The sequence below is a fragment of the Catharus ustulatus genome, chromosome 6, assembly GCF_009819885.2.
Source record: "Catharus ustulatus isolate bCatUst1 chromosome 6, bCatUst1.pri.v2, whole genome shotgun sequence".
In the NCBI taxonomy this organism is placed as follows: Eukaryota; Metazoa; Chordata; class Aves; order Passeriformes; family Turdidae; genus Catharus; species Catharus ustulatus.
In genome coordinates this window covers 2,833,734-2,859,843 of record NC_046226.1, presented here as the reverse complement: position 1 = coordinate 2,859,843, position 26,110 = coordinate 2,833,734, and the positions used below count along the sequence as shown (strand labels likewise).

Here is a 26,110-nt window from a genome sequence, read left to right as displayed (position 1 = left end):
GTGATTTATGGCTGACAGGAGCTGCTGTGCAGTGCTGATGGTCTCTTCTCTGCACACTCCCCCTCTTTGCTCGTCTCAGGGGTCTACAAAGCCAGGTGAGGGTTTCTTCCTGCTCTTGCCTGTGCTGAGACCAAACAGCCTTGGGGTGCCCAGTGCTGTTAGCAGGAGAGCTGCTGAAGGTCACTGCAAGCCACGCAGCTTTCCCCTCCAAGGCTCCAGAGACACAAGGGCACAAAGCTGTAGCCTGAGCTGCATTGCTGTAGCACTTTGTTGAGCTTGTCTATCCTGTGGCATCCCTCCTTCAGGCCGGGCAGTGACAATCTGAGCTGCTTTCACAGGGAATTCAGGGTTTGTCCAAACTGGGGCCTTGCTGCAGGTGCCATGGAAGGCTGGAGAGCAAGAGGCCATTTCTTGTCTGCCAGAATCCCCTCTTCACAATCTGGCCTTGCAGCTTCTCGAAATCCACATGGACATGTGGGGACATTCCAGCACTGACTTTCCCTCCAAACCTTTCCCTTTTCTATTAGGAAAATTCGGATTTTTCCTTCTGCGTGGAAGGGAATGGATACCCTCGGTTGATGAATTTGAAAAAAAGGTTCTCTTCACGAGCAAATGCTTCTGGGCAGAATGAAACTCTCCTGCCCACCAAATGTCCATTTTGTCTCACTGGATCATGGGAAGCACAGTGCAAAAGCACCACCTTTCACTCCTGTGAGAGGAGATGGATTCACAGCCCAAGGGCCTGACAGCCTAAGGGCATATGGTCCCTCAACAGGTATTGTAGATCTCTGGGGATCATTATATTACCCCCAGGAACAAACAAAATGACCAGAGGAAAATGACATCAAGTGGAGACATGGGAGTTTTCAATTGGATCTCTGGGAAACATTCCTTCACCTACAAGAATACAAAGCTTGCCAACAGGCTGCCTAGGGACATGGCAGAGTTACCATCCTCAGAAAGGTTTCAAAGTCATGTGGATGTGGCATCTGGGGATTGGTGCAGCAGGCAGGGTTACGTTTGCTGTTGGTCTGTGTGATCTTCAGGGACTGTATCAACCTCACTGATTATGAGATTGACATGTAGCTCAAGCAGTGAGGAGTCAAAGCTCAGATTCAATGATCCTCAAGGCTGATCACTGAGATTGCCAGTACAAAGCAGACGAATATCAATCCAAAAGAAAGAGCCTTGGGAGATCTTTAAAATGATTCATTCAAAGGCAGTCTTAACCAGTACACCAGGGCCAATATGAGAGCCTGAGTCAAGGTAGGAAAAAAGGGTGGGGTTGGTTGTGTTCTGACGTGCTGTGACACCTGTGACATCACAGGGGACATGTCACAATGGGGACAGCTATGCAAGGCCCCAGCAGGTAACGCTGGCCCAGTGTTGCTTGGGCAAGCGGTGAGTGCACACGTGGTGGGGAGGCTGGGCTGGGGACAAGGGCTGGGGCAGAAACGCTGCCCCCAGGGCTGGGTTCTCCCCCTGCATGCAGGGACAGCCCCCATGGGAGAGCCTTGGGCAGGGCACCATTCTACTCCTGCTGCTGTTGCTGCTGCTGGGGCAGCAGGACAGGCGTTGCTGCCTGCCAGCTGTCTGAGGCCCTGTCCTTCCTGCCCTCAGAGCCCTCAGCATTCCCATCCCTGCTGCCCCCACTGCTCCCTGCCTCCCTCACAGCCCCACTCAAGGCCTTCTCTCCATCTTCCTGCAGACCATGAATTCCATTGTGCTACTTTTTGTGCTTTTGAAAAGCCTCATCCACTACCCACAGCTCGTGGGTGATGCTTGGGATGAGGAAACACGTTTTCGCATGGAAGTGCAAGCAAAGCAGCTGGAATGGGAGAGGATTCAGCAGGAGCTGGAGGCGGAGCAGCTCACCCCAAAGCAGGTGCAGCTCTTGCAGCTCTTAGCTGTTGCTGTGCTCCTGGTTCTTGTCTTCATCCTATGGTTGATGGGGTGCAAAAGGAGCCTGAGGAGAGAAGGCCATGAAGAAGAGAACAATGGTGCCAATGAAGAGGAAGCCAGAAACGGGGATGCAAATGAAGACGCAGATGTTGGAAATGCAGAAGAAGATGATGCCAATCAGGAGGAAGACGGCAACGATGATGGCAATGTACAGGAAGATGGCCATGTTGCTGCAAACGGAGAAGATAATATTGAAAATGACGATGTCAATGAGGCTGCAAATGCAGAAAACAATGATCTTGCACTTGCAGTCTATGAAACCGGCACTGTGTTTGACGATAACATTGGCAGAGTTCTCATGGAACGCATACAGTGGCCGGTCCAGGAGCTGCAGGCAGGCTGCCAGTGGACACAGAACCTCATGGACAATTATGGGTTGTACTTTGGACACGTCTTAGCAAACAGCTTCTACCCAGGCCTGCAACGAGCCATCGGGGTGGGCAGCGCCTTCGAAGGTTGGAGTCCGCGTGAGCAGGATGTTGTCTACCAGGTGCTCATTCCCATGACTCCTCCCCGAGGCCACAGCTTCCACCTGGAGCTGGACTCTGCAGAGCAGAGGCACGTGAGGAACTTCCGTGTCCGCGTGCAGCTGGAGTGCACCTGCACCAAGGAGCAGCAGGCTGAGGGCATGCTGTGCTTCCTGCACCACCCCGAGGAGGAGCTGAGGAGCAATCAGGATCCCAGCCTCCTCGACACTCTGTGCACGGACTCCTACCTGGATGTGCAGAAAACTGCCCGCTGGTTCTACCAACTGGTGAGAGCCATCTGGCCAGCACTGCCCCAGTCACACAACTGGCATTTAAAGCTGCTGCCCTCCACACGCTCCTGCCAGTTCCAGGTGACCAATGGCAGAAAAAGCTTCCGGATTGAGATGCTGTTTGGGGTGTGCAGAGGCGACTCAGACATCTTTGTCAGCAGCCAGCCTAGAGAGGCTCACACCCAAAGCACAGCCTGGCCTGAGACTTATGCTGTGGCAGAGGCCAAGTTCTTCAAGCACATCGCCGAGCAGGCTCCCCGGGACAGTTTGCACCTCAAATGCCTGCAGTTCTTCACTCGTCTTCTCCTGGGCTTCACCTTTTCCACCTATAGTATGAAGACCATTGTCATGCACATGCTCAATGTGGGGCCTGTGTCACAGTGGCGCAGGAGACATTTCCTGAACCGACTGCTGGATATCAGCAGGTGCCTGCGCGTATGTGTGCTGGTAAAACGCCTCAACCATTTCATTGTGGGCAACCAGAGGCTGCCTCATTACATCCATTTGCCCCCAGACATTCAAGCTGCTCCGCCATACAATCTCTTCCATCAGCTGGCAGAGGAACCGGCCGTCCACACCCAGGCCACATATGACTGCCGCATTCTACTAAAGGGACTCAAAAGAATCCTTCTCGGTGAGCCGTGAATGAAGGCGCCAATGCACAGAGCTGTGCTTGTGCTGCTCACAGCTGGGAGAAGAGAGCCACCTTATAGCAGAAATTTAGTTCTTGAAGGAGAAGAGGGTGTGAGCAAAGTCTCAGGCCAAGGTCCCACAGACCCTGCTGCCGCCTCAGCAGGTGGAAGGGCACCGGGAGGATTTATTCCAGCTCCTTGTATCATTTCATTTTTCAAAGAAGGCACCCGGATCTGCAGAAAACCCTGCTGGAATTTCCCCACTCCTGAGAATACGCCTGAAGAGAGAACAAGCCGTACAAGCAGGGCCAAAATCACCAAACCCCACTTTTAATATGCCCTTGTGCTCGGCCTTTGAGAAGTGACAAAATTTAGAGCATGAAAGAAGCAGGAATGTACGTCAGAAAAAGTAAAAAGGAACAGGGCAAAGAAGAGCAAGAGGAAAAGTCAGCGCTGCTTGGTTGGCATCACCCAATGGACGGTGTCTCTCCTTGTCCCTGTCAGGAACACCTTTAGGTCAGCATTGGACAAACTGTCTTGGAGCTCACCTGAAATTGTCTCTGCCCCTCCTCACTGCATCTATTACCTCATCTGCATGAACTGCATCTATCAATGCTTCTCCATGCAGAGGCTATGTGCTTCCTCGAGGATGGACCCATTTGAAGGAGGATTGGGCCAGATAGCTGGAAATTGATTTAATTCCTTGATTAGTTTAGAAATATTTAAATATTTAAGTTATTTTATCTAATAATCACTGTAAAGCATAGCAATACTTCTGTACAATATTATAATTAAAATAGAAAAAAATACTAATTTAATTAGAACAGTTATGCATTCTATTACATACAAATTATCACTCTTAGTAAAAATTACGATGAATTACATTTATAATCCACAATTGAAATAGGTTATATTTTTTACCATAACCAAATAATTTTATGTAATCTTTAGTGTTAAATTAAACTTCTTCTTTTTATTAATTAATAGATAGTATGTAACAGTATGGAAAAGAATTGTAATATAAGAATGGTTATAATTATTACTTGTCATTGAAAATGTATAAAATACATGATTGTTTGTTCAAAATTACACTGACTGCCCTCCCATCTTGGAAGAGTTTCTTCCCTCTGGGAGCTGCAGTCAGTGCAAAATTCCAATAAAGACGGTGCTTAAATAAACCCTCTGTCTGTGAGTGTCCAGTGACTTCCAAACCCATCCAGTGTCGGCTATGTGCCATGGGCTGGGACAACTCAGGTTAGACCAGGTTGCTCCAAGATCCATCCAGCCTGGCCTGGAACACTTGCAGGGATGGGGCAGCCACAGATTCCCTCGGCAAACTGTGCCAGGGCCTCACAGCCCTCACAACCAAACCTTCCTCCCCCATGGCCCATCTCAGCCCTGGCTGTGGCACTGGGAAGCCACTGGGCCTGGCGCTGTCCCTGCAGGCCCTTGCAAACAGCCCCTGAGCAGGTGTGTGCTGGGCCCGGGCAGGCACTGAAAGGCTGCAGGAAGGTGTCCCTGGAGAAGCCCTGGCAGAGCCCTGGGGCCAGGAGTGCCACCATGAGGGCAGCAAGCGGGGCCTGGCACGGCCGGCGGGGCGGGAGGGCACAGGGCGGGCGCCGAGGCCCTGCCAGCTGGAGCAGGAGCTCTGCAGTGCGGGCGGCACAGAGCCGTGGGCTCCCGCAGCTCTGCATCCCTCACGGCTGAGGCAGCTGCCCAGGCACAGCCGGCTGGGGACACGCGGCCACCCCGGGGCCACCCGCAGGGGGACCCTGCTCTGGGGCCAGGCCAGGCCGCAGCAGGGAGCGCCCATGGGGCTGTGCCCGGGGAGGGAATGGCTCTGCCCAGGGACAGGGCTCTGCCAGTAGGGACAGCAGGGACGGCAGGGACAGCAGGGAGAGCAGTGCCAAGCACAGGGACAGGGTACACATGGTTGCAGTCACTGTCAGCAGCACACAGAAACCTTCTCACTCTCTGCAACTCCCACACAGGTCGGTTAAGCTGGTGCAGGTCAGGCTCTGCTCCCAGGGAACAAGGGAGAGGACACAGGGAATGGCCTCAAGTTCTGCCACAGGAGGCTTAGATTGGGTGTTTCTCCTCTGGAAGGGTCAGCAAGCACAGGCACAGAGTGCCCATGGAATTGGTGCAATTGTCATTGCTTGAGGCACTTGGGGAATGTGTGGATGAGGCATTTGGGGACATGGTTATGAGGTGGACTTGCCAGGGTCACGTCTGTGCCCTCTGCCTTGATGGTCGGGTCTGTGTGGGGTGGGACACAGTCCAGGTGCTGGCAGCTGTGAGCTGACTCCAGCCATACAGATGAGCCTTCCATGTGGGCCAGCACCGGTGCTGGCAGCTGAGCCACTGGCAACAGGCCCCCTTACCCTCCTGCAGAACACTTTTAAGGTCAAGCTGGGCCAGGGGAGGGAGGTCAGCGACTCTCCCAGATCCTGAGCACAAGGTGAGAAAAGAGAAACCCTGTTACCCATCAAGCCCTTGCACTGACACATGGTAACAGAGGAAAGAGAGGGGCAAAGGCACAATTCTGAGTTCCATCTAGGCAGCACCAAAAGGGCACCACTCTAATCCAGGTCACCTGCATTGAAAATGTCACAGGTTTCCCTGGGCGGGGGAAAGGCTGCACACCAAAGACAGCACAAACCCCAAACCCAAACAGCAATGTTTGAATTTTCTGTGATTTATGGTTGACAGGAGATGCTGTGCAGTGCTGATGGTCTCTTCTCTGCACACTCCTCCTCTTTGCTTCTCCCAGGGGTCTACAAAGCCAGGTGAGGGTTTCTGCCTGCTCTTGCCTGTGCTGAGACCAAACAGCCTTGGGGTGCCCAGTGCTGTTAGCAGGAGAGCTGCTGAAGGTCACTGCAAGCCACGCAGCTTTCCCCTCCAAGGCTCCAGAGACACAAGGGCACAAAGCTGTAGCCTAAGCTGGATTGCAGTAGAACTTTGTTGCGCTTGTCTGTCCTCTGGCACCCCTCCTTCAGGCCGGGCAGTGACAAACTGAGCTGCTTTCACAGGGAATTCAGGGTTTGTCCAAACTGGGGCCTTGCTGCAGGTACCATGGAAGGCTGGAGAGCAAGAGGCCATTTCTTGTCTGCCAGAATCCCCTCTTCACAGTCTGGCCTTGTAGCTTCTCGAAATCCACATGGACATGTGGGGTCATACCAGCACTGACTTTCACTCCAAAACTTTCCCCTTTATACTAGGAAAATTCTGATTTTTCCTTCTGCTTGGAAGGGAATGGATTCCCTCGATTGAAGTATTTGACACAAACATTCTCTTCACGCGCAAATGCTTCTGGGCACAATGAAATTCTTCTGTCCAACAAAAATCCATTTTGTCCCACTGGATCATGGGAATCACTGTGCCAAAGCACCACCTTTCACTCCTCTGAGAGGAGATGGATTCACAGCCCAAGGGCCTGACAGCCTAAGGGCATTTGTACCCTCAACAGGTATTGTAGATCTCTGGGGATCATTATATTACCCCCAGGAACAAACAAAATGACCAGAGGAAAATGACATCAAGTGGACACATGGGAGTTTTCAATTGGATCTCTGGGAAACATTCCTTCACCTAAAAGAATACAAAGCTTGCCAACAGGCTGCCTAGGGACATGGCAGAGTTACCATCCTCAGAAAGGTTTCAAAGTCATGTGGATGTGGCATCTGGGGATTGGTGCAGCAGGCAGGGTTACGTTTGCCGTTGGTCTGTGTGATCTTCAGGGACTGTATCAACCTCACTGACTATGAGATTGAAGTGTAGCTCAAGCAGTGAGGAGTCAAAGCTTAGAGTCAATGTTCCTCAAGGCTGCCTTCCAACATGAATATCACTGAGATTGCCAATGGAGGGCAGATGAATACCAATCCAAAAAAAGAGCCTTGGGAGATCTTTAAAATGATTCATTCAAAGACAGTCTTAACCAGTACACCAGGGCCAATCTGAGAGGCTGAGCCAGGGTAGGAAAAAGGGTGGGGTTAGTTGGGTTCTGACGTGCTGTGACACCTGTGACATCACAGGGGACATGTCACAATGGAGGCAGCTATGCAAGGCCCCAGCAGGTAACGCTGGCCCAGTGTTGCTTGGGCAAGCGGTGAGTGCACACGTGGTGGGGAGGCTGGGCTGGGGACAAGGGCTGGGGCAGAAACGCTGCACCCAGGGCTGGGCTCTCCCCCTGCATGCAGGGACAGCCCTGATGGGAGAGCCTTGGGCAGGGCACCATTCTACTCCTGCTGCTGTTGCTGCTGCTGGGGCAGCGGGACAGGCGTTGCTGCCTGCCAGCTGTCTGAGGCCCTGTCCTTCCTGCCCTCAGAGCCCTCAGCATTCCCATCCCTGCTGCCCCCACTGCTCGCTGCCTCCCTCACAGCCCCACTCAAGGCCTTCTCTCCATCTTCCTGCAGACCATGAATTCCATTGTGCTCCTTTTTGTGCTTTTGAAAAGCCTCATCCACTACCCACAGCTCGTGGGTGATGCTTGGGATGAGGAAACACGTTTTCGCATGGAAGTGCGAGCAAAGCAGCTGGAATGGGAGAGGATTCAGCAGGAGCTGGAGGCGGAGCAGCTCACCCCAAAGCAGGTGCAGCTCTTGCAGCTCTTAGCTGTTGCTGTGCTCCTGGTTCTTGTCTTCATCCTATGGTTGATGGGGTGCAAAAGGAGCCTGAGGAGAGAAGGCCATGAAGAAGAGAACAATGGTGCCAATGAAGAGGAAACCAGAAACGGGGATGCAAATGAAGACGCAGATGTTGGAAATGCAGAAGAAGGTGATGCCAATCAGGAGGAAGACGGCAACGATGATGGCAATGTACAGGAAGACGGCAATGTCGCTGCAAATGGAGAAGATAATATTGAAAATGACGATGTCAATGAGGCTGCAAATGCAGGAAACAATGATCTTGCACTTGTAGTCTATGAAACCGGCACTGTTTTTGACGATAACATTGGTAGAGTTCTCATGGAACGCATACAGTGGCCGGTCCAGGAGCTGCAGGCAGGCTGCCAGTGGACACAGAACCTCATGGACAATTATGGGCTGTACTTTGGACACGTTTTGGCAAACAGCTTCTACCCAGGCCTGCAACGAGCCATCGGGGTGGGCAGCGCCTTTGAAGGTTGGAGTCCGCGTGAGCAGGATGTTGTCTACCAGGTGCTCATTCCCATGACTCCTCCCCGAGGCCACAGCTTCCACCTGGAGCTGGACTCTGCAGAGCAGAGGCACGTGAGGAACTTCCGTGTCCGTGTGCAGCTGGAGTGCACCTGCACCAAGGAGCAGCAGGCTGAGGGCATGCTGTGCTTCCTGCACCACCCCGAGGAGGAGCTGAGGAGCAATCAGGATCCCAGCCTCCTCGACACCCTCTGCACCGACTCCTACCTGGATGTGCAGAAAACTGCCCGCTGGTTCTACCAGCTGGTGAGAGCCATCTGGCCAGCACTGCCTCAGTCACACAACTGGCATTTAAAGCTGCTGCCCTCCACACGCTCCTGCCTATTCCAGGTGACCAATGGCAGAAAAAGCTTCAGGATTGAGATGCTGTTTGGGGTGTGCAGAGGCGACTCAGACATATTTGTCAGCAGCCAGCCTAGAGAGGCTCACACCCAAAGCACAGCCTGGCCTGAGACTTATGCTCTGGCAGAGGCCAAGTTCTTCAAGCACATCGCCAAGCAGGCTCCCCGGGACAGTTTGCACCTCAAATGCCTGCAGTTCTTCACTCGCCTTCTCCTGGGCTTCACCTTTTCCACCTATACTGTGAAGACCATTGTCATGCACATGCTCAATGTGGGGCCCGTGGCACAGTGGCGCAGGAGACATTTCCTGAACCGACTGCTGGATATCAGCAGGTGCCTGCGCGTATCTGTGCTGGTAAAACGCCTCAACCATTTCATTGTGGGCAACCAGAGGCTGCCTCATTACATCCATTTGCCCCCAGACATTCAAGCTGCTCCGCCATACAATCTCTTCCATCAGCTGGCAGAGGAACCGGCCGCCCACACCCAGGCCACATATGACTGCCGCATTCTGCTAAAGGGGCTCAAAAGAATCCTTCTCGGTGAGCCGTGAATGAAGGCGCCAATGCACAGAGCTGTGCTTGTGCTGCTCACAGCTGGCAGCAGAGAACCACCTCATAGCAGAAATTTAGTTCTTGAAGGAGAAGAGGGTGTGAGCAAAGTCTCAGGCCAAGGTCCCACAGACCCTGCTGCCGCCTCAGCAGGTGGAGGGCCACGGGAGTGTTTATTCCAGCTTCTTGTATCATTTCAATTTCCAAAGAAGGCACCCGGATCTGCAGAAAACCCTGCTGGAATTTCCCCACTCCTGAGAATACGCCTGAAGAGAGAACAAGCCGTACATGCAGGGCCAAAATCACCAAACCCCACTTTTAATATGCCCTTGTGCTCGGCCATTGAGAAGTGACAAAATTTAGAGCATGAAAGAAGCGGGAATGTGGGTCAGAAAAAGAAAAAAGGAACAGGACAAAGAAGACCAAGAGGAAAAGTCAGCGCTTCTTCGCTGGCATCACCCAATGGACAGTGTCTCTCCTTCTCCCTGTCAGAGACACCTTTAGGTCAGCATTGGACAAACTGTCTTGGAGCTGACCTGAAATTGTCTCTGCCCCTCCTCACTGCATTTCTTATCTCATCTGCATGAACTGCATCTATCAATGCTTCTCCATGCAGAGGCCTTGTGCTTCATCGAGGATGGACCCATTTGAAGGCGGACGGGGCCAGATAGATGGACATTGATTTAACTCCTTGATTAGTTTAGAAATATTTAGATATTTTACTTATTTTTTTAAAAAATCACTGTAATGCATAGTAATAATTCTGTACAATATTATAATTATAATACAAACAAATACTACTTTCATTGGAACAGTTATGCATTTTATTACATACAACTTATCACTCTTAGTAATAATTACTATTAATTACATTTATAATCCACAATAGAAATAGGTTATATTTTTACCATAAACAAAAAATTTTATGTTATATAAGAATGGTTCTAATTATTACCTGTCTTTGAAAATGTATAAAATACATGATTGTTTGTTCAAAATGACACTGACTGCCCTCCCATCTTGGAAGAGTTTCTTCCCTCTGGGAGCTGCAGTCAGTGCAAAATTCCAATAAAGACGGTGCTTAAATAAACCCTCTGTCTGTGAGTGTCCAGTGACTTCCAAGGCCATCCAGTGTCAGCTATGTGCGATGGGCTGGGACAACTCAGGTTAGACCAGGTTGCTCCAAGGCCCATCCAACCTGGCCTGGAACACTTGCAGGGATGGGGCAGCCACAGATTCCCTCGGCAACCTGTGCCAGGGCCTCACAACCCTCACAGCCAAAACTTCCTTCCCCATGGCCCATCTCAGCCCTGGCTGTGGCACTGGGAAGCCACTGGTCCTGGTGCTGTCCCTGCAGGCCCTTGCAAACAGTCCCTGTGCAGGTGTGTGCTGGGCCCGGGCAGGCACTGAAAGGCTGCAGGAAGGTGTCCCTGGAGAAACCCTGGCAGAGCCCTGGGGCCAGGAGTGCCACCATGAGGGCAGCAAGCGGAGCCTGGCACGGCCGGCGGGGCGGGAGGGCACAGGGCGGGCGCCGAGGCCCTGCCAGCTGGAGCAGGAGCTCTGCAGTGCGGGCGGCACAGAGCCGTGGGCTCCCGCAGCTCTGCATCCCTCACGGCTGAGGCAGCTGCCCAGGCACAGCCGGCTGGGGACACGCGGCCACCCCGGGGCCACCCACAGGGGGACCCTGCTCTGGGGCCAGGCCAGGCCGCAGCAGGGAGCGCCCATGGGGCTGTGCCCGGGGAGGGAACGGCTCTGCCCAGGGACAGGGCTCTGCCAGCAGGGACAGCAGGGACAGCAGGGACAGCAGTGCCGGGCACAGGGACAGGGGGACACGTGGCTGCAGTCACTGTCAGCAGCACACAGGAATCTTCTCACTCTCTGCAACTCCCAGACAGGACGCTTGGGCTGCTGCAGGTCAGGCTCTGCTCCCAGGAAACAAGGGAGAGGACACAGGGAATGGCCCCAAGTTCTGCCACAGGAGGCTTAGATTGGGTGTTTCTCCTCTGGAAGGGTCAGTAAGAACAGGCACAGAGTGCCCATGGAATTTGTGCAATTGTCATTGCTTGAGGCACTTTAGGAATGTGTGGATGAGGCACTTGGGGACATGGTTATGAGGTGGATTTGTCAGGGTCAGGTCTGTGCCCTCTGCCTTGATGGCCGGGCCTGTGTGGGGTGGGACACACAGCCCAGGTGCTGGCAGCTGTGAGCTGACTCCAGCCATACAGATGAGCCTTCCATGTGGGCCAGCACCGGTGCTGGCAGCTGAGCCACTGGCAACAGGCCCCCTTACCCTGCTGCAGAACACTTTTAGGGTCAAGCTGGGCCAGAGGAGGGAGGTCAGCGACTCTCCCAGATCCTGAGCACAATGTGAGAAAAGAGAAACCCTGTTACCCATCAAGCCCACCCACTGACACCTGGTAACAGAGGAAAGAGAGGGGCAAAGGCACAATTCTGAGTTCCATCAAGGCAGCACCAAAAGGGCACCACTCTAATCCAGGTCACCAGCATTGAAAATGTCACAGGTTTCCATGGGGGGAAAAGGTTGTACACCAAAGACATCACAAACCCCAAACCCAAACAGTAATATTTCAATTTTCTGTGATTTATGGCTGACAGGAGCTTCTGTGCAGTGCTGATGGTCTCTTCTCTGCAAAATCCTCCTCTTTGCTCATCTCAGGGTTCTACAAAGCCAGGTGAGGGTTTCTGCCTGCTCTTGCCTGTGCTGAGAGAAAACAGCCTTGGGGTGCCCAGTGCTGTTAGCAGGAGAGCTGGTCAAGGTCACTACAAGCCACACAGCTTTCCCCTCCAAGGCTCCAGAGACACAAAGGCACAAAGCTGTAGCCTGAGCTGGATTGCTGTAGCACTTTGTTGAGCTTGTCTATCCTGTGGCATCCCTCCTTCAGGCTGGGCAGTGACAATCTGAGCTGCTTTCACAGGGAATTCAGGGTTTGTCCAAACTGGGGCCTTGGTGCAGGTGCCATGGAAGGCTGGAGATCAAGAGGCCATTTCTTGTCTGCCAGAATCCCCTCTTCACAGTCTGGCCTTGCAGCTTCTCAAAATCCACATGGACATGTGGGGACATTCCAGCACTGACTTTCACTCCAAACCTTTCCCTTTTCTATTAGGAAAATTCTGATTTTTCCTTCTGCGTGGAAGGGAATGGATTCCCTCGGTTGATGAATTTGAAAAAAAGGTTCTCTTCACGTGCAAATGCTTCTGGGCAGAATGAAACTCTCCTGCCCACCAAAAATCCTTTTTGTCCCACTGGATCATGGGAAGCACAGTGCAAGAGCTCCACCTTTCACTCCTGTGAGAGGAGATGGATTCACAGCCCAAGGGCCTGACAGCCTAAGGGCATATGGCCCCTCAACCGGCATTGTAGATCTCTGGGGATCATTATATTACCCTCGGGAACAAACAAAATATGAGCAGAGGAAAATGACCTCAAGTTGAGCCATGGGAGGTTTCAATTGGATCTCTGGGAAACATTCCTTCACCTACAAGAATACGAAGTTTGCCAAGAGGCTGCCTAGAGACATGGCAGAGTTACCATCCTCAGAAAGGTTTCAAAGTCATGTGGATGTGGCATCTGGGGATTGGTGCAGCAGGCAGGGTTACGTTTGGTGTTCGTCTGTGTGATCTTCAGGGACTGTATCAACCTCACTGACTATGAGATTGAAGTGTAGCTCAAGCAGTGAGGAGTCAAAGCTCAGATTCAATGATCCTCAAGGCTGATCACTGAGATTGCCAGTACAAAGCAGACGAATATCAATCCAAAAGAAAGAGCCTTGGGAGATCTTCAAAATTATTCATTCAAAGGCAGCCATAACCAGTACACCAGGGCCAATATGAGAGCCTGAGTCAAGGTAGGAAAAAAGGGTGGGGTTGGTTGTGTTCTGACATGCTGTGACACCTGTGACATCACAGGGGACATGTCACAATGGGGACAACTATGCAAGGCCCCAGCAGGTAACGCTGGCCCAGTGTTGCTTGGGCAAGCGGTGAGTGCACACGTGGTGGGGAGGCTGGGCTGGGGACAAGGGTTGGGGCAGAAACGCTGCCCCCAGGGCTGGGTTCTCCCTCTGCATGCAGGGACAGCCCCCATGGGAGAGCCTTGGGCAGGGCACCATTCTACTCCTGCTGCTGTTGCTGCTCCTGGGGCAGCAGGACAGGCGTTGGTGGCTGCCAGCTGTCTGGGGCCCTGTCCTTCCTGCCCTCAGAGCCCTCAGCATTCCCATCCCTGCTGCCCCCACTGCTCGCTGCCTCCCTCACAGTCCCACTCAAGACCTTCTCTCCATCTTCCTGCAGACCATGAATTCCATTGTGCTACTTTTTGTGCTTTTGAAAAGCCTCATCCACTACCCACAGCTCGTGGGTGATGCTTGGGATGAGGAAACACGTTTTCGCATGGAAGTGCGTGCGAAGCAGCTGGAATGGGAGAGGATTCAGCAGGAGCTGGAGGCGGAGCAGCTCACCCCAAAGCAGGTGCAGCTCTTGCAGCTCTTAGCTGTTGCTGTGCTCCTGGTTCTAGTCTTGATCCTATGGTTGATGGGGTGCAAAAGGAGCCTGAGGAGAGAAGGCCCTGAAGAAGAGAACAATGGTGCCAATGAAGAGGAAGCCAGAAACGGGGATGCAAATGAAGACGCAGATGTTGGAAATGCAGAAGAAGGTGATGCCAATCAGGAGGAAGACGGAAACGATGATGGCAATGTACAGGAAGATGGCAATTTCGCTGCAAATGGAGAAGATAATATTGAAAATGAAGATGTCAATGAGGCTGCAAATGCAGGAAACAATGATCTTGCACTTGTAGTCTATGAAACCGGCACTGTTTTTGACGATAACATTGGTAGAGTTCTCATGGAACGCATACAGTGGCCGGTCCAGGAGCTGCAGGAAGGCTGCCAGTGGACACAGAACCTCATGGACAATTATGGGCTATACTTTGGACACGTCTTAGCAAACAGCTTCTACCCAGGTCTGCAACGAGCCATCGGGGTGGGCAGCGCCTTCGAAGATTGGAGTCCACGTGAGCAGGATGTTGTCTACCAGGTGCTCATTCCCATGACTCCTCCCCGAGGCCACAGCTTCCACCTGGAGCTGGACTCTGCAGAGCAGAGGCACGTGAGGAACTTCCGTGTCCGCGTGCAGCTGGAGTGCACCTGCACCAAGGAGCAGCAGGCTGAGGGCATGCTGTGCTTCCTGCACCACCCCGAGGAGGAGCTGAGGAGCAATCAGGATCCCAGCCTCCTCGACACTCTCTGCACTGACTCCTACCTGGATGTGCACAAAACTGCCCGCTGGTTCTACCAGCTGGTGAGAGCCATCTGGCCTGCACTGCCTCAGTCACACAACTGGCATTTAAAGCTGCTGCCCTCCACACGCTCCTGCCAATTCCAGGTGACCAATGGCAGAAAAAGCTTCAGGATTGAGATGCTGTTTGGGGTGTGCAGAGATGACTCAGACATCTTTGTCAGCAGCCAGCCTAGAGAGGCTCACACCCAAAGCACAGCCTGGCCTGAGACTTATGCTGTGGCAGAGGCCAAGTTCTTCAAGCACATCGCCAAGCAGGCTCCCCGGGACAGTTTGCACCTCAAATGCCTGCAGTTCTTCACCCGTCTTCTCCTGGGCTTCACCTTTTCCACCTATACTGTGAAGACCATTGTCATGCACATGCTCAATGTGGGGCCCGTGTCACAGTGGCGCAGGAGACATTTCCTGAACCGACTGCTGGATATCAGCAGGTGCCTGCGCGTATGTGTGCTGGTAAAACGCCTCAACCATTTCATTGTGGGCAACCAGAGGCTGCCTCATTACATCCATTTGCCCCCAGACATTCAAGCTGCTCCGCCATACAATCTCTTCCATCAGCTGGCAGAGGAACCGGCCGCCCACACCCAGGCCACATATGACTGCCGCATTCTGCTAAAGGGGCTCAAAAGAATCCTTCTCGGTGAGCAGTGAATGAACGTGCCAATGCACAGAGCTGTGCTTGTGCTGCTCACAACTGGCAGCAGAGAGCCGCCTCATAGCAGAAATTTTGTGCTTGAAGGAGAAGAGGCTGTGGGCAAAGTCTCAGGCCAAGGTCCCACAGACCCTGCTGCCACCTCAGCAGGTGGAGGGTCACGGGAGGGTTTATTCCAGCTCCTTCTATCATTTCCTTTTCCAAAGAAGGCACCCGGATCTGCAGAAAACCCTGCTGGAATTTCCACAGCCTTAGAATATGCATGAAGAGAGAACAAGCCGTACATGCAGGGCCAAAATCACCAAACCCCACTTTTAATATGGACTTGTGCTCGGCCATTGAGAAGTGCCAAAATTTAGAGCATGAAAGAAGCGGGAATGTGGGTCAGAAAAAGAAAAAAGGAACAGGGCGAAAAAGAGCAAGAGGAAAAGTCAGCGCTGCTTGGTTGGCATCACCCAATGGACGGTGTCTCTCCTTCTCCCTACAAGGGACACTTTTATTGCAGCATTGGACAAACTGTCTTGGAGCTGACCTGAAATTGTCTCTGCCCCTCCTCACTGCGTCTGTTACCTCCATCTGCATGAACTGCATCTATCAATGCTTCTCCATGCAGAGGCTTTGTGCTTCCTTGAGGATGGACCCATTTGAAGGAGGATTGGGCCAGATAGCTGGACATTGCTTTAATTCCTTGATTAGTTTAGAAATATTTAAATATTTAAGTTATTGTATCTAAAAATTACAGTAATGCATAATAATACTTTTGTACGATATTATAATTCTAATAGAAAAAAATACTGATTTCATTAGAACAGTTATGCATTCTATTACATACAAATTATCACTCTTAGTAATAATTACTATGAATTACATTTATAATCCGCAATTTAAATGTGTTATATTTTTACCATAACCAAATAATTTTATGTAATTTTTAATGTTAAATTAAACTTCTTCTTTTTATTAATTTATAGATAATAAGTAACATTAAGGAAAATAATTGTAATATAAGAATGGTTATAATTACTACTTGTCATTGAAAATGTACAAAATACAATATTTTTTGTTCAAAATGACACTGACTGCCCTCCCATCTTGGAAGAGTTTCTTCCCTCTGGGAGCTGCAGTCAGTGCAAAATTCCAATAAAGGCGGTGCTTAAATAAACCTTCTGTCTGTGAGTGTCCAGAGTGACTTCCAAAGTCATCCAGTGTGGGCTATGTGCCATGGGCTGGGACAACTCAGGTTAGACCAGGTTGCTCCAAGGCCCATCCAGCCTGGCCTGGAACACTTGCACGGATGGGGCACCCACAGATTCCCTCGGGAAACTGTGCCAGGGCCTCACAGCCCTCACAGCCAAACCTTCCTTCCCCATGGCCCATCTCAGCCCTGGCTGTGGCACTGGGAAGCCACTGGGCCTGGTGCTGTCCCTGCAGGCCCTTGCAAACAGCCCCTGTGCAAGTCTGTGCAGGCCCGGGCAGGCACTGAAAGGCTGCAGGAAGGTGTCCCTGGAGAAGCCCTGGCAGAGCCCTGGGGCCAGGAGTGCCACCATGAGGGCAGCAAGCGGGGCCTGGCACGGCCGGCGGGGCGGGAGGGCACAGGGCGGGCGCCGAGGCCCTGCCAGCTGGAGCAGGAGCTCTGCAGTGCGGGCGGCACAGAGCCGTGGGCTCCCGCAGCTCTGCATCCCTCACGGCTGAGGCAGCTGCCCAGGCACAGCCGGCTGGGGACACGCGGCCACCCCGGGGCCACCCGCAGGGGGACCCTGCTCTGGGGCCAGGCCAGGCCGCAGCAGGGAGCGCCCATGGGGCTGTGCCCGGGGAGGGAACGGCTCTGCCCAGGGACAGGGCTCTGCCAGCAGGGACAGCAGGGACAGCAGTGCCGGGCACAGGGACAGGGGGACACGGGGCTGCAGTCACTGTCAGCAGCACACAGGAACCTTCTCACTCTCTGCAACTCCCACACAGGACACTTGGGCTGCTGCAGGTCAGGCTCTGCTCCCAGGGAACAAGGGAGTAGACGAGAGGGAATGGCCTCAAATTCTGCCACAGGAGGCTTAGATTGGGTGTTTCTCCTCTGGAAGGGTCAGCAAGCACTGCAGAGACTGTCCATGGAATTGTTGCAATTGTCATTGCTTGAGGCACTTGGGGAATGTGTGGATGAGGCACTTGGGGACATGGTTATGAGGTGGACTTGCAAGGGTCAGGTCTGTGCCCTCTGCCTTGATGGCCGGGCCTGTGTGGGGTGGGACACAGCCCAGGTGCTGGCAGCTGTGAGCTGACTCCAGCCATACAGATGAGCCTTCCATGTGGGCCAGCACCGGTGCTGGCAGCTGAGCCACTGGCAACAGGCCCCCTTTACCCTGCTGCAGAACACTTTTAGGGTCAAACTGGGGTTGGGGCAAGGGAGGGAGGTCAGCGACTCTCCCAGATCCTGAGCACAAGGTGAGAAAAGAGAAACCCTGTTACCCATCAAGCCCTTGCACTGACACCTGGTAACAGAGGAAAGAGAGGGGCAAAGGCACAATTCTGAGTTCCATCTAGGCAGCACCAAAAGGGCACCACTCTAATCCAGGTCACCAGCATTGAAAATGTCACAGGTTTCCCTGGGGGGTAAAAGTCTGCACACCAAAGACAACACAAACCCCAAACCCAAAGAATAATGTTTCAATTTTCTGTGATTTATGGCTGACAGGAGCTGCTGTGCAGTGCTGATGGTCTCTTCTCTGCACACTCCTCCTCTTTGCTCGTCTCAGGGTCTACAAAGCCAGGTGAGGGTTTCTGCCTGCTCTTGCCTGTGCTTAGACCAAACAGCCTTGGGGTGCCCAGTGCTGTTAGCAGGAGAGCTGCTGAAGGTCTCTACAAGCCACGCAGCTTTCCCCGCCAAGGCTCCAGAGATACAAGGGCACAAAGCTGTAGCCTGAACTGGATTGCTGTAGCACTTTGTTGAGCTTGTCTATCCTGTGGCATCCCTCCTTCAGGCTGGGCAGTGTCAGTCCGAGCTGCTTTCATAGGGAATTCAGGGTTTGTCCAAACTGGGGCCTTGCTGCAGGTACCATGAAGGACGGAGAGCAAGAGGCCATTTCTTGTCTGCCAGAATCCCCTCTTCACAGTCTGGCCTTGCAGCTTCTCGAAATCCACATGGACATGTGGGGGGATACCAGCACTGACTTTCACTCCAAACCTTTCCCTTTTCTATTAGGAAAATTCGGATTTTTCCTTCTGCGTGGAAAGGAATGGATTCCCTCGGTTGATGAATTTGAAAAAAAGGTTCTCTTCACGTGCAAATGCTTCCGGGCAGAATGAAACTCTCCTGCCCTCTGACAACCCATTTTGTCCCACTGGATCATGGGAATCACAGTGCAAAAGCACCACCTTTCACTCCTGTGAGAGGAGATGGATTCACAGCCCAAGGGCCTGACAGCCTAAGGGCATATGGTCCCTCAACAGGTATTGTAGATCTCTGGGGATCATTATATTACCCCCAGGAACAAACAAAATGACCAGAGGAAAATGACATCAAGTGGAGCCATGGGAGTTTTCAATTGGATCTCTGGGAAACATTCCTTCACCTAAAAGAATACAAAGCTTGCCAAGAGGTTGCCTAGGGACATGGCAGAGTTACCATCCTCAGAAAGGTTTCAAAGTCATGTGGATGTGGCATCTGGGGATTGGTGCAGCAGGCAGGGTTACGTTTGCTGTTGGTCTGTGTGATCTTCAGGGACTGTATCAACCTCACTGACTATGAGATTGACGTGTAGCTCAAGCAGTGAGGAGTCAAAGTTTAGATTCAATGATCCTCAAGGCTGCCTTCCAACATGAATATCGCTGAGATTGCCAATGGAGGGCAGATGAATACCAATCCAAAGAAAGAGCCTTGGGAGATCTTTAAAATGATTCATTCAAAGGCAGTCTTAACCAGTACACCAGGGCCAATATGAGAGCCTGAGTCAAGGTAGGAAAAAAGGGTGGGGTTGGTTGGGTTCTGACATGCTGTGACACCTGTGACATCACGGGGGACATGTCACAATGGGGACAGTTATGCAAGGCCCCAGCAGGTAACGCTGGCCCAGTGTTGCTTGGGCAAGCGGTGAGTGCACACGTGGTGGGGAGGCTGGGCTGGGGACAAGGGTCGGGGCAGAAACGCTGCAACCAGGGCTGGGTTCTCCCTCTGCATGCAGGGAGAGCCCCCATGGGAGAGCCTTGGGCAGGGCACCATTCTACTCCTGCTGCTGTTGCTGCTGTTGGGGCAGCAGGACAGGCGTTGCTGCCTGCCAGCTGTCTGGGGCCCTGTCCTTCCTGCCCTCAGAGCCCTCAGCATTCCCATCCCTGCTGCCCCCACTGCTCGCTGCCTCCCTCACAGCCCCACTCAAGGCCTTCTCTCCATCTTCCTGCAGACCATGAATTCCATTGTGCTCCTTTTTGTGCTTTTGAAAAGCCTCATCCACTACCCACAGCTCGTGGGCGATGCTTGGGATGAGGAAACACGTTTTCGCATGGAAGTGCGTGCGAAGCAGTTGGAATGGGAGAGGATTCGGCAGGAGCTGGAGGCGGAGCAGCTCACCCCAAAGCAGGTGCAGCTCTTGCAGCTCTTAGCTGTTGCTGTGCTCCTGGTTCTTGTCTTCATCCTATGGTTGCTGGGGTGCAAAAGGAGCCTGAGGAGAGAAGGCCATGAAGAAGAGAACAATGGTGCCAATGAAGAAGAAGTGAGAAACGGGGATGCAAATGAAGGCGCAGATGTTGGAAATGCAGAAGAAGGTGATGCCAATCAGGAGGAAGATGGCAACGATGATGGCAATGTACAGGAAGATGGCCATGTCGCTGCAAACGGAGAAGATAATATTGAAAATGAAGGTGTCAATGAGGCTGCAAATGCAGGAAACAATGATCTTGCACTTGTAGTCTATGAAACCGGCACTGTTTTTGATGATAACATTGGTAGAGTTCTCATGGAACGCATACAGTGGCCGGTCCAGGAGCTGCAGGCAGGCTGCCAGTGGACACAGAACCTCATGGACAATTATGGGCTGTACTTTGGACACGTCTTAGCAAACAGCTTCTACCCAGGCCTGCAACGAGCCATCGGGGTGGGCAGCGCCTTTGAAGGTTGGAGTCCACGTGAGCAGGATGTTGTCTACCAGGTGCTCATTCCCATGACTCCTCCCCGAGGCCACAGCTTCCACCTGGAGCTGGACTCTGCAGAGCAGAGGCACGTGAGGAACTTCCGTGTCCGCGTGCAGCTGGAGTGCACCTGCACCAAGGAGCAGCAGGCTGAGGGCATGCTGTGCTTCCTGCACCACCCCGAGGAGGAGCTCAGGAGCAATCAGGATCCCAGCCTCCTCGACACCGTCTGCACCGACTCCTACCTGGATGTGCAGAAAACTGCCCGCTGGTTCTACCAGCTGGTGAGAGCCATCTGGCCAGCACTGCCCCAATCACACAACTGGCATTTAAAGCTGCTGCCCTCCACACGCTCCTGCCAATTCCAGGTGACCAATGGCAGAAAAAGCTTCCGGATTGAGATGCTGTTTGGGGTGCGCAGAGGTGACTCAGACATCTTTGTCAGCAGCCAGCCTAGAGAGGCTCACACCCAAAGCACAGCCTGGCCTGAGACTTATGCTGTGGCAGAGGCCAAGTTCTTCAAGCACATCGCCAAGCAGGCTCCCCAGGACAGTTTGCACCTCAAATGCCTGCAGTTCTTCACCCGTCTTCTCCTGGGCTTCACCTTTTCCACCTATAGTATGAAGACCATTGTCATGCACATGCTCAATGTGGGGCCCGTGTCACAGTGGCGCAGGAGACATTTCCTGAACCGACTGCTGGATATCAGCAGGTGCCTGCGCGTATCTGTGCTGGTAAAACGCCTCAACCATTTCATTGTGGGCAACCAGAGGCTGCCTCATTACATCCATTTGCCCCCAGACATTCAAGCTGCTCCACCATACAATCTCTTCCATCAGCTGGCAGAGGAACCGGCCACCCACACCCAGGCCACATATGACTGCCAGATTCTGCTAAAGGGGTTCAAAAGAATCCTTCTTGGTGAGCAGTGAATGAAGGCGCCAATGCACAGAGCTGTGCTTGTGCTGCTCACAGCTGGCAGCAGAGAGACACCTCATAGCAGAAATTTTGTGCTTGAAGGAGAAGAGGGTGTGAGCAAAGTCTCAGGCCAATGTCCCACAGACCCTGCTGCCACCTCAGCAGGTGGAAGGGCACCAGGAGGATTTTTTCCAGCTCCTTGTATCATTTCATTTTCCAAAGAAGACACCCGGATCTGCAGAAAACCCTGCTGGAATTTCCCCACTCCTGAGAATATGCATGAAGAGAGAACAAGCCGTACATGCAGGGCCAAAATCACCAAACCCCACTTTTGATATGCACTTGTGCTCGGTCATTGAGAAGCGCCAAAATTTAGAGCATGAAAGAAGCGGGAATGTGGGTCAGAAGAAGAAAACAGGAACAGGGCAAAAAAGTCCAAGAGGAAAAGTCAGCGCTGCTTGGTTGGCATCACCCAATGGACAGTGTCTCTCCTTCTCCCTGTCAGGGACACCTTTAGGTCAGCATTGGACAAACTGTCTTGGAGCTGACCTGAAATTGTCTCTGCCCCTCCTCACTGCATCTCTTACCTCCATCTGCATGAACTGCATCTATCAATGCATCTCCATGCGGAGACTTTGTGCTTCCTCGAGGATGGACCCATTTGAAGGAGGGACATTGATTTAACTCCTTGATTAGTTTAGAAATATTTAGATATTTAACTTATTTTATCTAATAATCACTGTAATGCATAGTAATAATTCTGTACAATATTATAATTCTAATAGGAAAACATACTCATTTCATTAGAACAGTTATGCATTCTATTACATACAACTTATCACTCTTAGTAATAATTACTATGAATTACATTTATAATCCACATTTGAAATAGGTTATATTTTTACCATAACCAAAAAATGTTATGTAATTTTTAGTGTTAAATTAAACTTCTTCTTTTAATTAATTTATAGATAATATGTAACAGTATGGAAAAGAATTGTAATATAAGAATGGTTCTAATTATTACTTGTCTTTGAAAATGTATAAAATACACTATTTTTTGTTCAAAATGACACTGACTGCCCTCCCATCTTGGAAGAGTTTCTTCCCTCTGGGAGCTGCAGTCAGTGCAAAATTCCAATAAAGGCGGTGCTTAAATAAACCCTCTGTCTGTGAGTGTCCAGTGACTTCCAATGCCATCCAGTGTGGGCTATGTGCCATGGGCTGGGACAACTCAGGTTAGACCAGGTTGCTCCAAGGCCCATCCAGTCAGGCCTGGAACACTTGCACGGATGGGGCAGCCACAGATTCCCTCAACAAACTGTGCCAGGGCCTCACAGCCCTCACACCCTAAACTTCCTCCCCCATGGCCCATCTCAGCCCTCGCTGTGGCACTGGGAAGCCACTGGGCCTGGCGCTGTCCCTGCAGGCCCTTGCAAACAGCCCCTGTGCAGGTCTGTGCAGGCCCGGGCAGGCACTGAAAAGCTGCAGGAAGGTGTCCCTGGAGAAGCCCTGGCAGAGCCCTGGGGCCAGGAGTGCCACCATGAGGGCAGCAAGCGGGGCCTGGCACGGCCGGCGGGGCGGGAGGGCACAGGGCGGGCGCCGAGGCCCTGCCAGCTGGAGCAGGAGCTCTGCAGTGCGGGCGGCACAGAGCCGTGGGCTCCCGCAGCTCTGCATCCCTCACGGCTGAGGCAGCTGCCCAGGCACAGCCGGCTGGGGACACGCGGCCACCCCGGGGCCACCCGCAGGGGGACCCTGCTCTGGGACCAGGCCAGGCCGCAGCAGGGAGCGCCCATGGGGCTGTGCCCGGGGAGGGAACGGCTCTGCCCAGGGACAGGGCTCTGGCAGCAGGGACAGCAGGGACAGCAGGGACAGCAGTGCCGGGCACAGGGACAGGGGGACACGGGGCTGCAGTCACTGTCAGCAGCACACAGGAACCTTCTCACTCTCTGCAACTCCCAGACAGGACGGTTAAGCTGGTGCAGGTCAGACTCTGCTCGCAGGAAACAAGAGAGAGGACACAGGGAATGGCCTCAAGTTCTGCCACAAGAGGCTTAGATTGGGTGTTTCTCCTCTGGAAGGGTCAGCAAGCACTGACACAGACTGCCCATGGAATTGGTGCAATTGTCATTGCTTGAGGCACTTGGGGAATGTGTGGATGTGGCACTTGGGGACATGGTTATGAGGTGGACTTGCCAGGGTCAGGTCTGTGCCCTCTGCCTTGATGGCCGGGCCTGTGTGGGGTGGGACACAGCCCAGGTGCTGGCAGCTGTGAGCTGACTCCAGCCATACAGATGAGCCTTCCATGTGGGCCAGCACCGGTGCTGGTAGCTGAGCCACTGGCAACAGGCCCTCTTACCCAGCTGCAGAACACTTTTAGGGTCAAGCTGGGGCTGGGCAGGGGAGGGAGGTCAGCGACTCTCCCAGATCCTGAGCACAATGTAAGAAAAGAGAAACCCTGTTACCCATCAAGCCCTTGCACTGACACATGGTAACAGAGGAAAGAGAGGGGCAAAGGCACAATTCTGAGTTCCATCTAGGCAGTACCAAAACGGCACCACTCTAATCCAGGTCACCAGCATTGAAAATGTCACAGGTTTCCCTGGGGGGAGAAAAGGCTGCACACCAAAGACAACACAAACCCCAAACCCAAAGAGTAATGTTTGAATTTTCTGTGATTTATGGCTGACAGGAGCTGCTGTGCAGTGCTGATGGTCTCTTCTCTGCAAAATCCTCCTCTTCGCTCGTCTCAGGGTCTACAAAGCCAGGTGAGGGTTTGTGCCTGCTTGTGCCTGTGCTGAGACCAAACAGCCTTGGGGTGCCCAGTGCTGTTAGCAGGAGAGCTTCTGAAGGTCACTGCAAGCCACACAGCTTTCCCCTCCAAGGCTCCAGAGACACAAGGGCACAAAGCTGTAGCCCAAGCTGGATTGCTGTAGCACTTTGTTGAGCTTGTTTGTCCTCTGGCACCCCTCCTTCAGGCTGGGCAGTGACAATCTGAGCTGCTTTCATTGGGAATTAAGGGTTTGCCCAAACTGGGGCCTTGCTGAAGGCAAAGGCCAAGGAAGGGCTCTCACTTGTGCTGCAGGTGCCATGGAAGGCCAGAGAGCAAGAGGTCATTTCTTGTCTTCCAGAATCCACTCTTCACAGTCTGGCCTTGCAGCTTCTCAAAATCCACACGGACATGTGGGGTCGCACCAGCCCTGACTTTTATTTCAAACCTTTCCATTTTCTATTAGAAAAATTCCGATTTTTCCTTCTGCTTGGAATGGGATGGATTTCCTCATTTGATGAATTTGACACAATTATTCTCTTCAAGTGCAAATGCTTCTGGGCAGAATGAAACTCTTCTGCCCACCAAAAATCCATTTTGTCCCACTAAATGAAGGGAATCACAGTGCAAAAGCACCAACTTTCACTCCTGTGAGAGGAGATGGATTCACAGCCCAAGGGCCTGACAGCCTAAGGGCATATGGCCCCTCAACTGGTATTGTAGATCTCTGGGGATCATTATATTACCCCCGGGAACAAACAAAATGACCAGAGGAAAATGACATCAAGTGGAGACATGGGAGTTTTCAATTGGATCTCTGGGAAACATTCCTTCACCTACAAGAATACAAAGCTTGCCAACAGGCTGCCTAGGGACATGGCAGAGTTACCAGACTCAGAAAGGTTTCAAAGTCATGTGGATGTGGCATCTGGGGATTGGTGGAGCAGGCAGGGTTACGTTTGGTGTTGATCTGTGTGATCTTCAGGGACTTTATCAACCTCACTGACTATGAGATTGAAGTGTAGCTCAAGCAGTGAGGAGTCAAAGCTCAGATTCAATGTTCCTCAAGGCTGATCACTGAGATTGCCAGTACAAAGCAGAAGAATATCAATCCAAAAGAAAGAGCCTTGGGAGATCTTCAAAATGATTCATTCAAAGGCAGCCATAACCAATACACCAGGGCCAATATGAGAGCCTGAGTCAAGGTAGAAAAAAAGGGTGGGGTTGGTTGGGTTCTGACGTGCTGTGACACCTGTGACATCACAGGGGACATGTCACAATGGGGACAGCTATGCAAGGCCCCAGCAGGTAACGCTGGCCCAGTGTTGCTTGGGCAAGCGGTGAGTGCACACGTGGTGGGGAGGCTGGGCTGGGGACAAGGGCTGGGGCAGAAAAGCTGCCCCCAGGGCTGGGTTCTCCCCCTGCATGCAGGGACAGACCCCATGGGAGAGCCTTGGGCAGGGCACCATTCTACTCCTGCTGCTGTTGCTGCTGCTGGGGCAGCAGGACAGGTGTTGCTGCCTGCCAGCTGTCTGGGGCCCTGTCCTTCCTGCCCTCAGAGCCCTCAGCATTCCCATCCCTGCTGCCCCCACTGCTCGCTGCCTCCCTCACAGCCCCACTCAAGGCCTTCTCTCCATCTTCCTGCAGACCATGAATTCCATTGTGCTGCTTTTTGTGCTTTTGAAAAGCCTCATCCACTACCCACAGCTCGTGGGTGATGCTTGGGATGAGGAAACACGTTTTCGCATGGAAGTGCGAGCAAAGCAGCTGGAATGGGAGAGGATTCAGCAGGAGCTGCAGGCGGAGCAGCTCACCCCAAAGCAGGTGCAGCTCTTGCAGCTCTTAGCTGTTGCTGTGCTCCTGGTTCTAGTCTTGATCCTATGGTTGATGGGGTGCAAAAGGAGCCTGAGGAGAGAAGGCCATGA

General features: G+C 52.5%; 1 protein-coding gene across 1 annotated transcript; it reads left to right on the top strand.

The window, feature by feature from the left end:
• Window positions 1–19,776: 19,776 nt before the first annotated feature.
• On the top strand, window positions 19,777–21,429 carry LOC116997336 (inositol 1,4,5-trisphosphate receptor-interacting protein-like 1). Its single transcript, XM_033061877.1, has one exon. The coding sequence runs from the start codon at window positions 19,777–19,779 to the stop codon at window positions 21,427–21,429; it is 1,653 nt and encodes a 550-aa protein (XP_032917768.1).
• The last annotated feature ends 4,681 nt before the right edge of the window (window positions 21,430–26,110 follow it).

What these genes read in the sequence shown, in the direction of transcription:
- LOC116997336 (XM_033061877.1), top strand. Translation starts at nt 19,777, where the DNA reads ATGAATTCCATTGTGCTCCTTTTTGTGCTTTTGAAAAGCCTCATCCAC.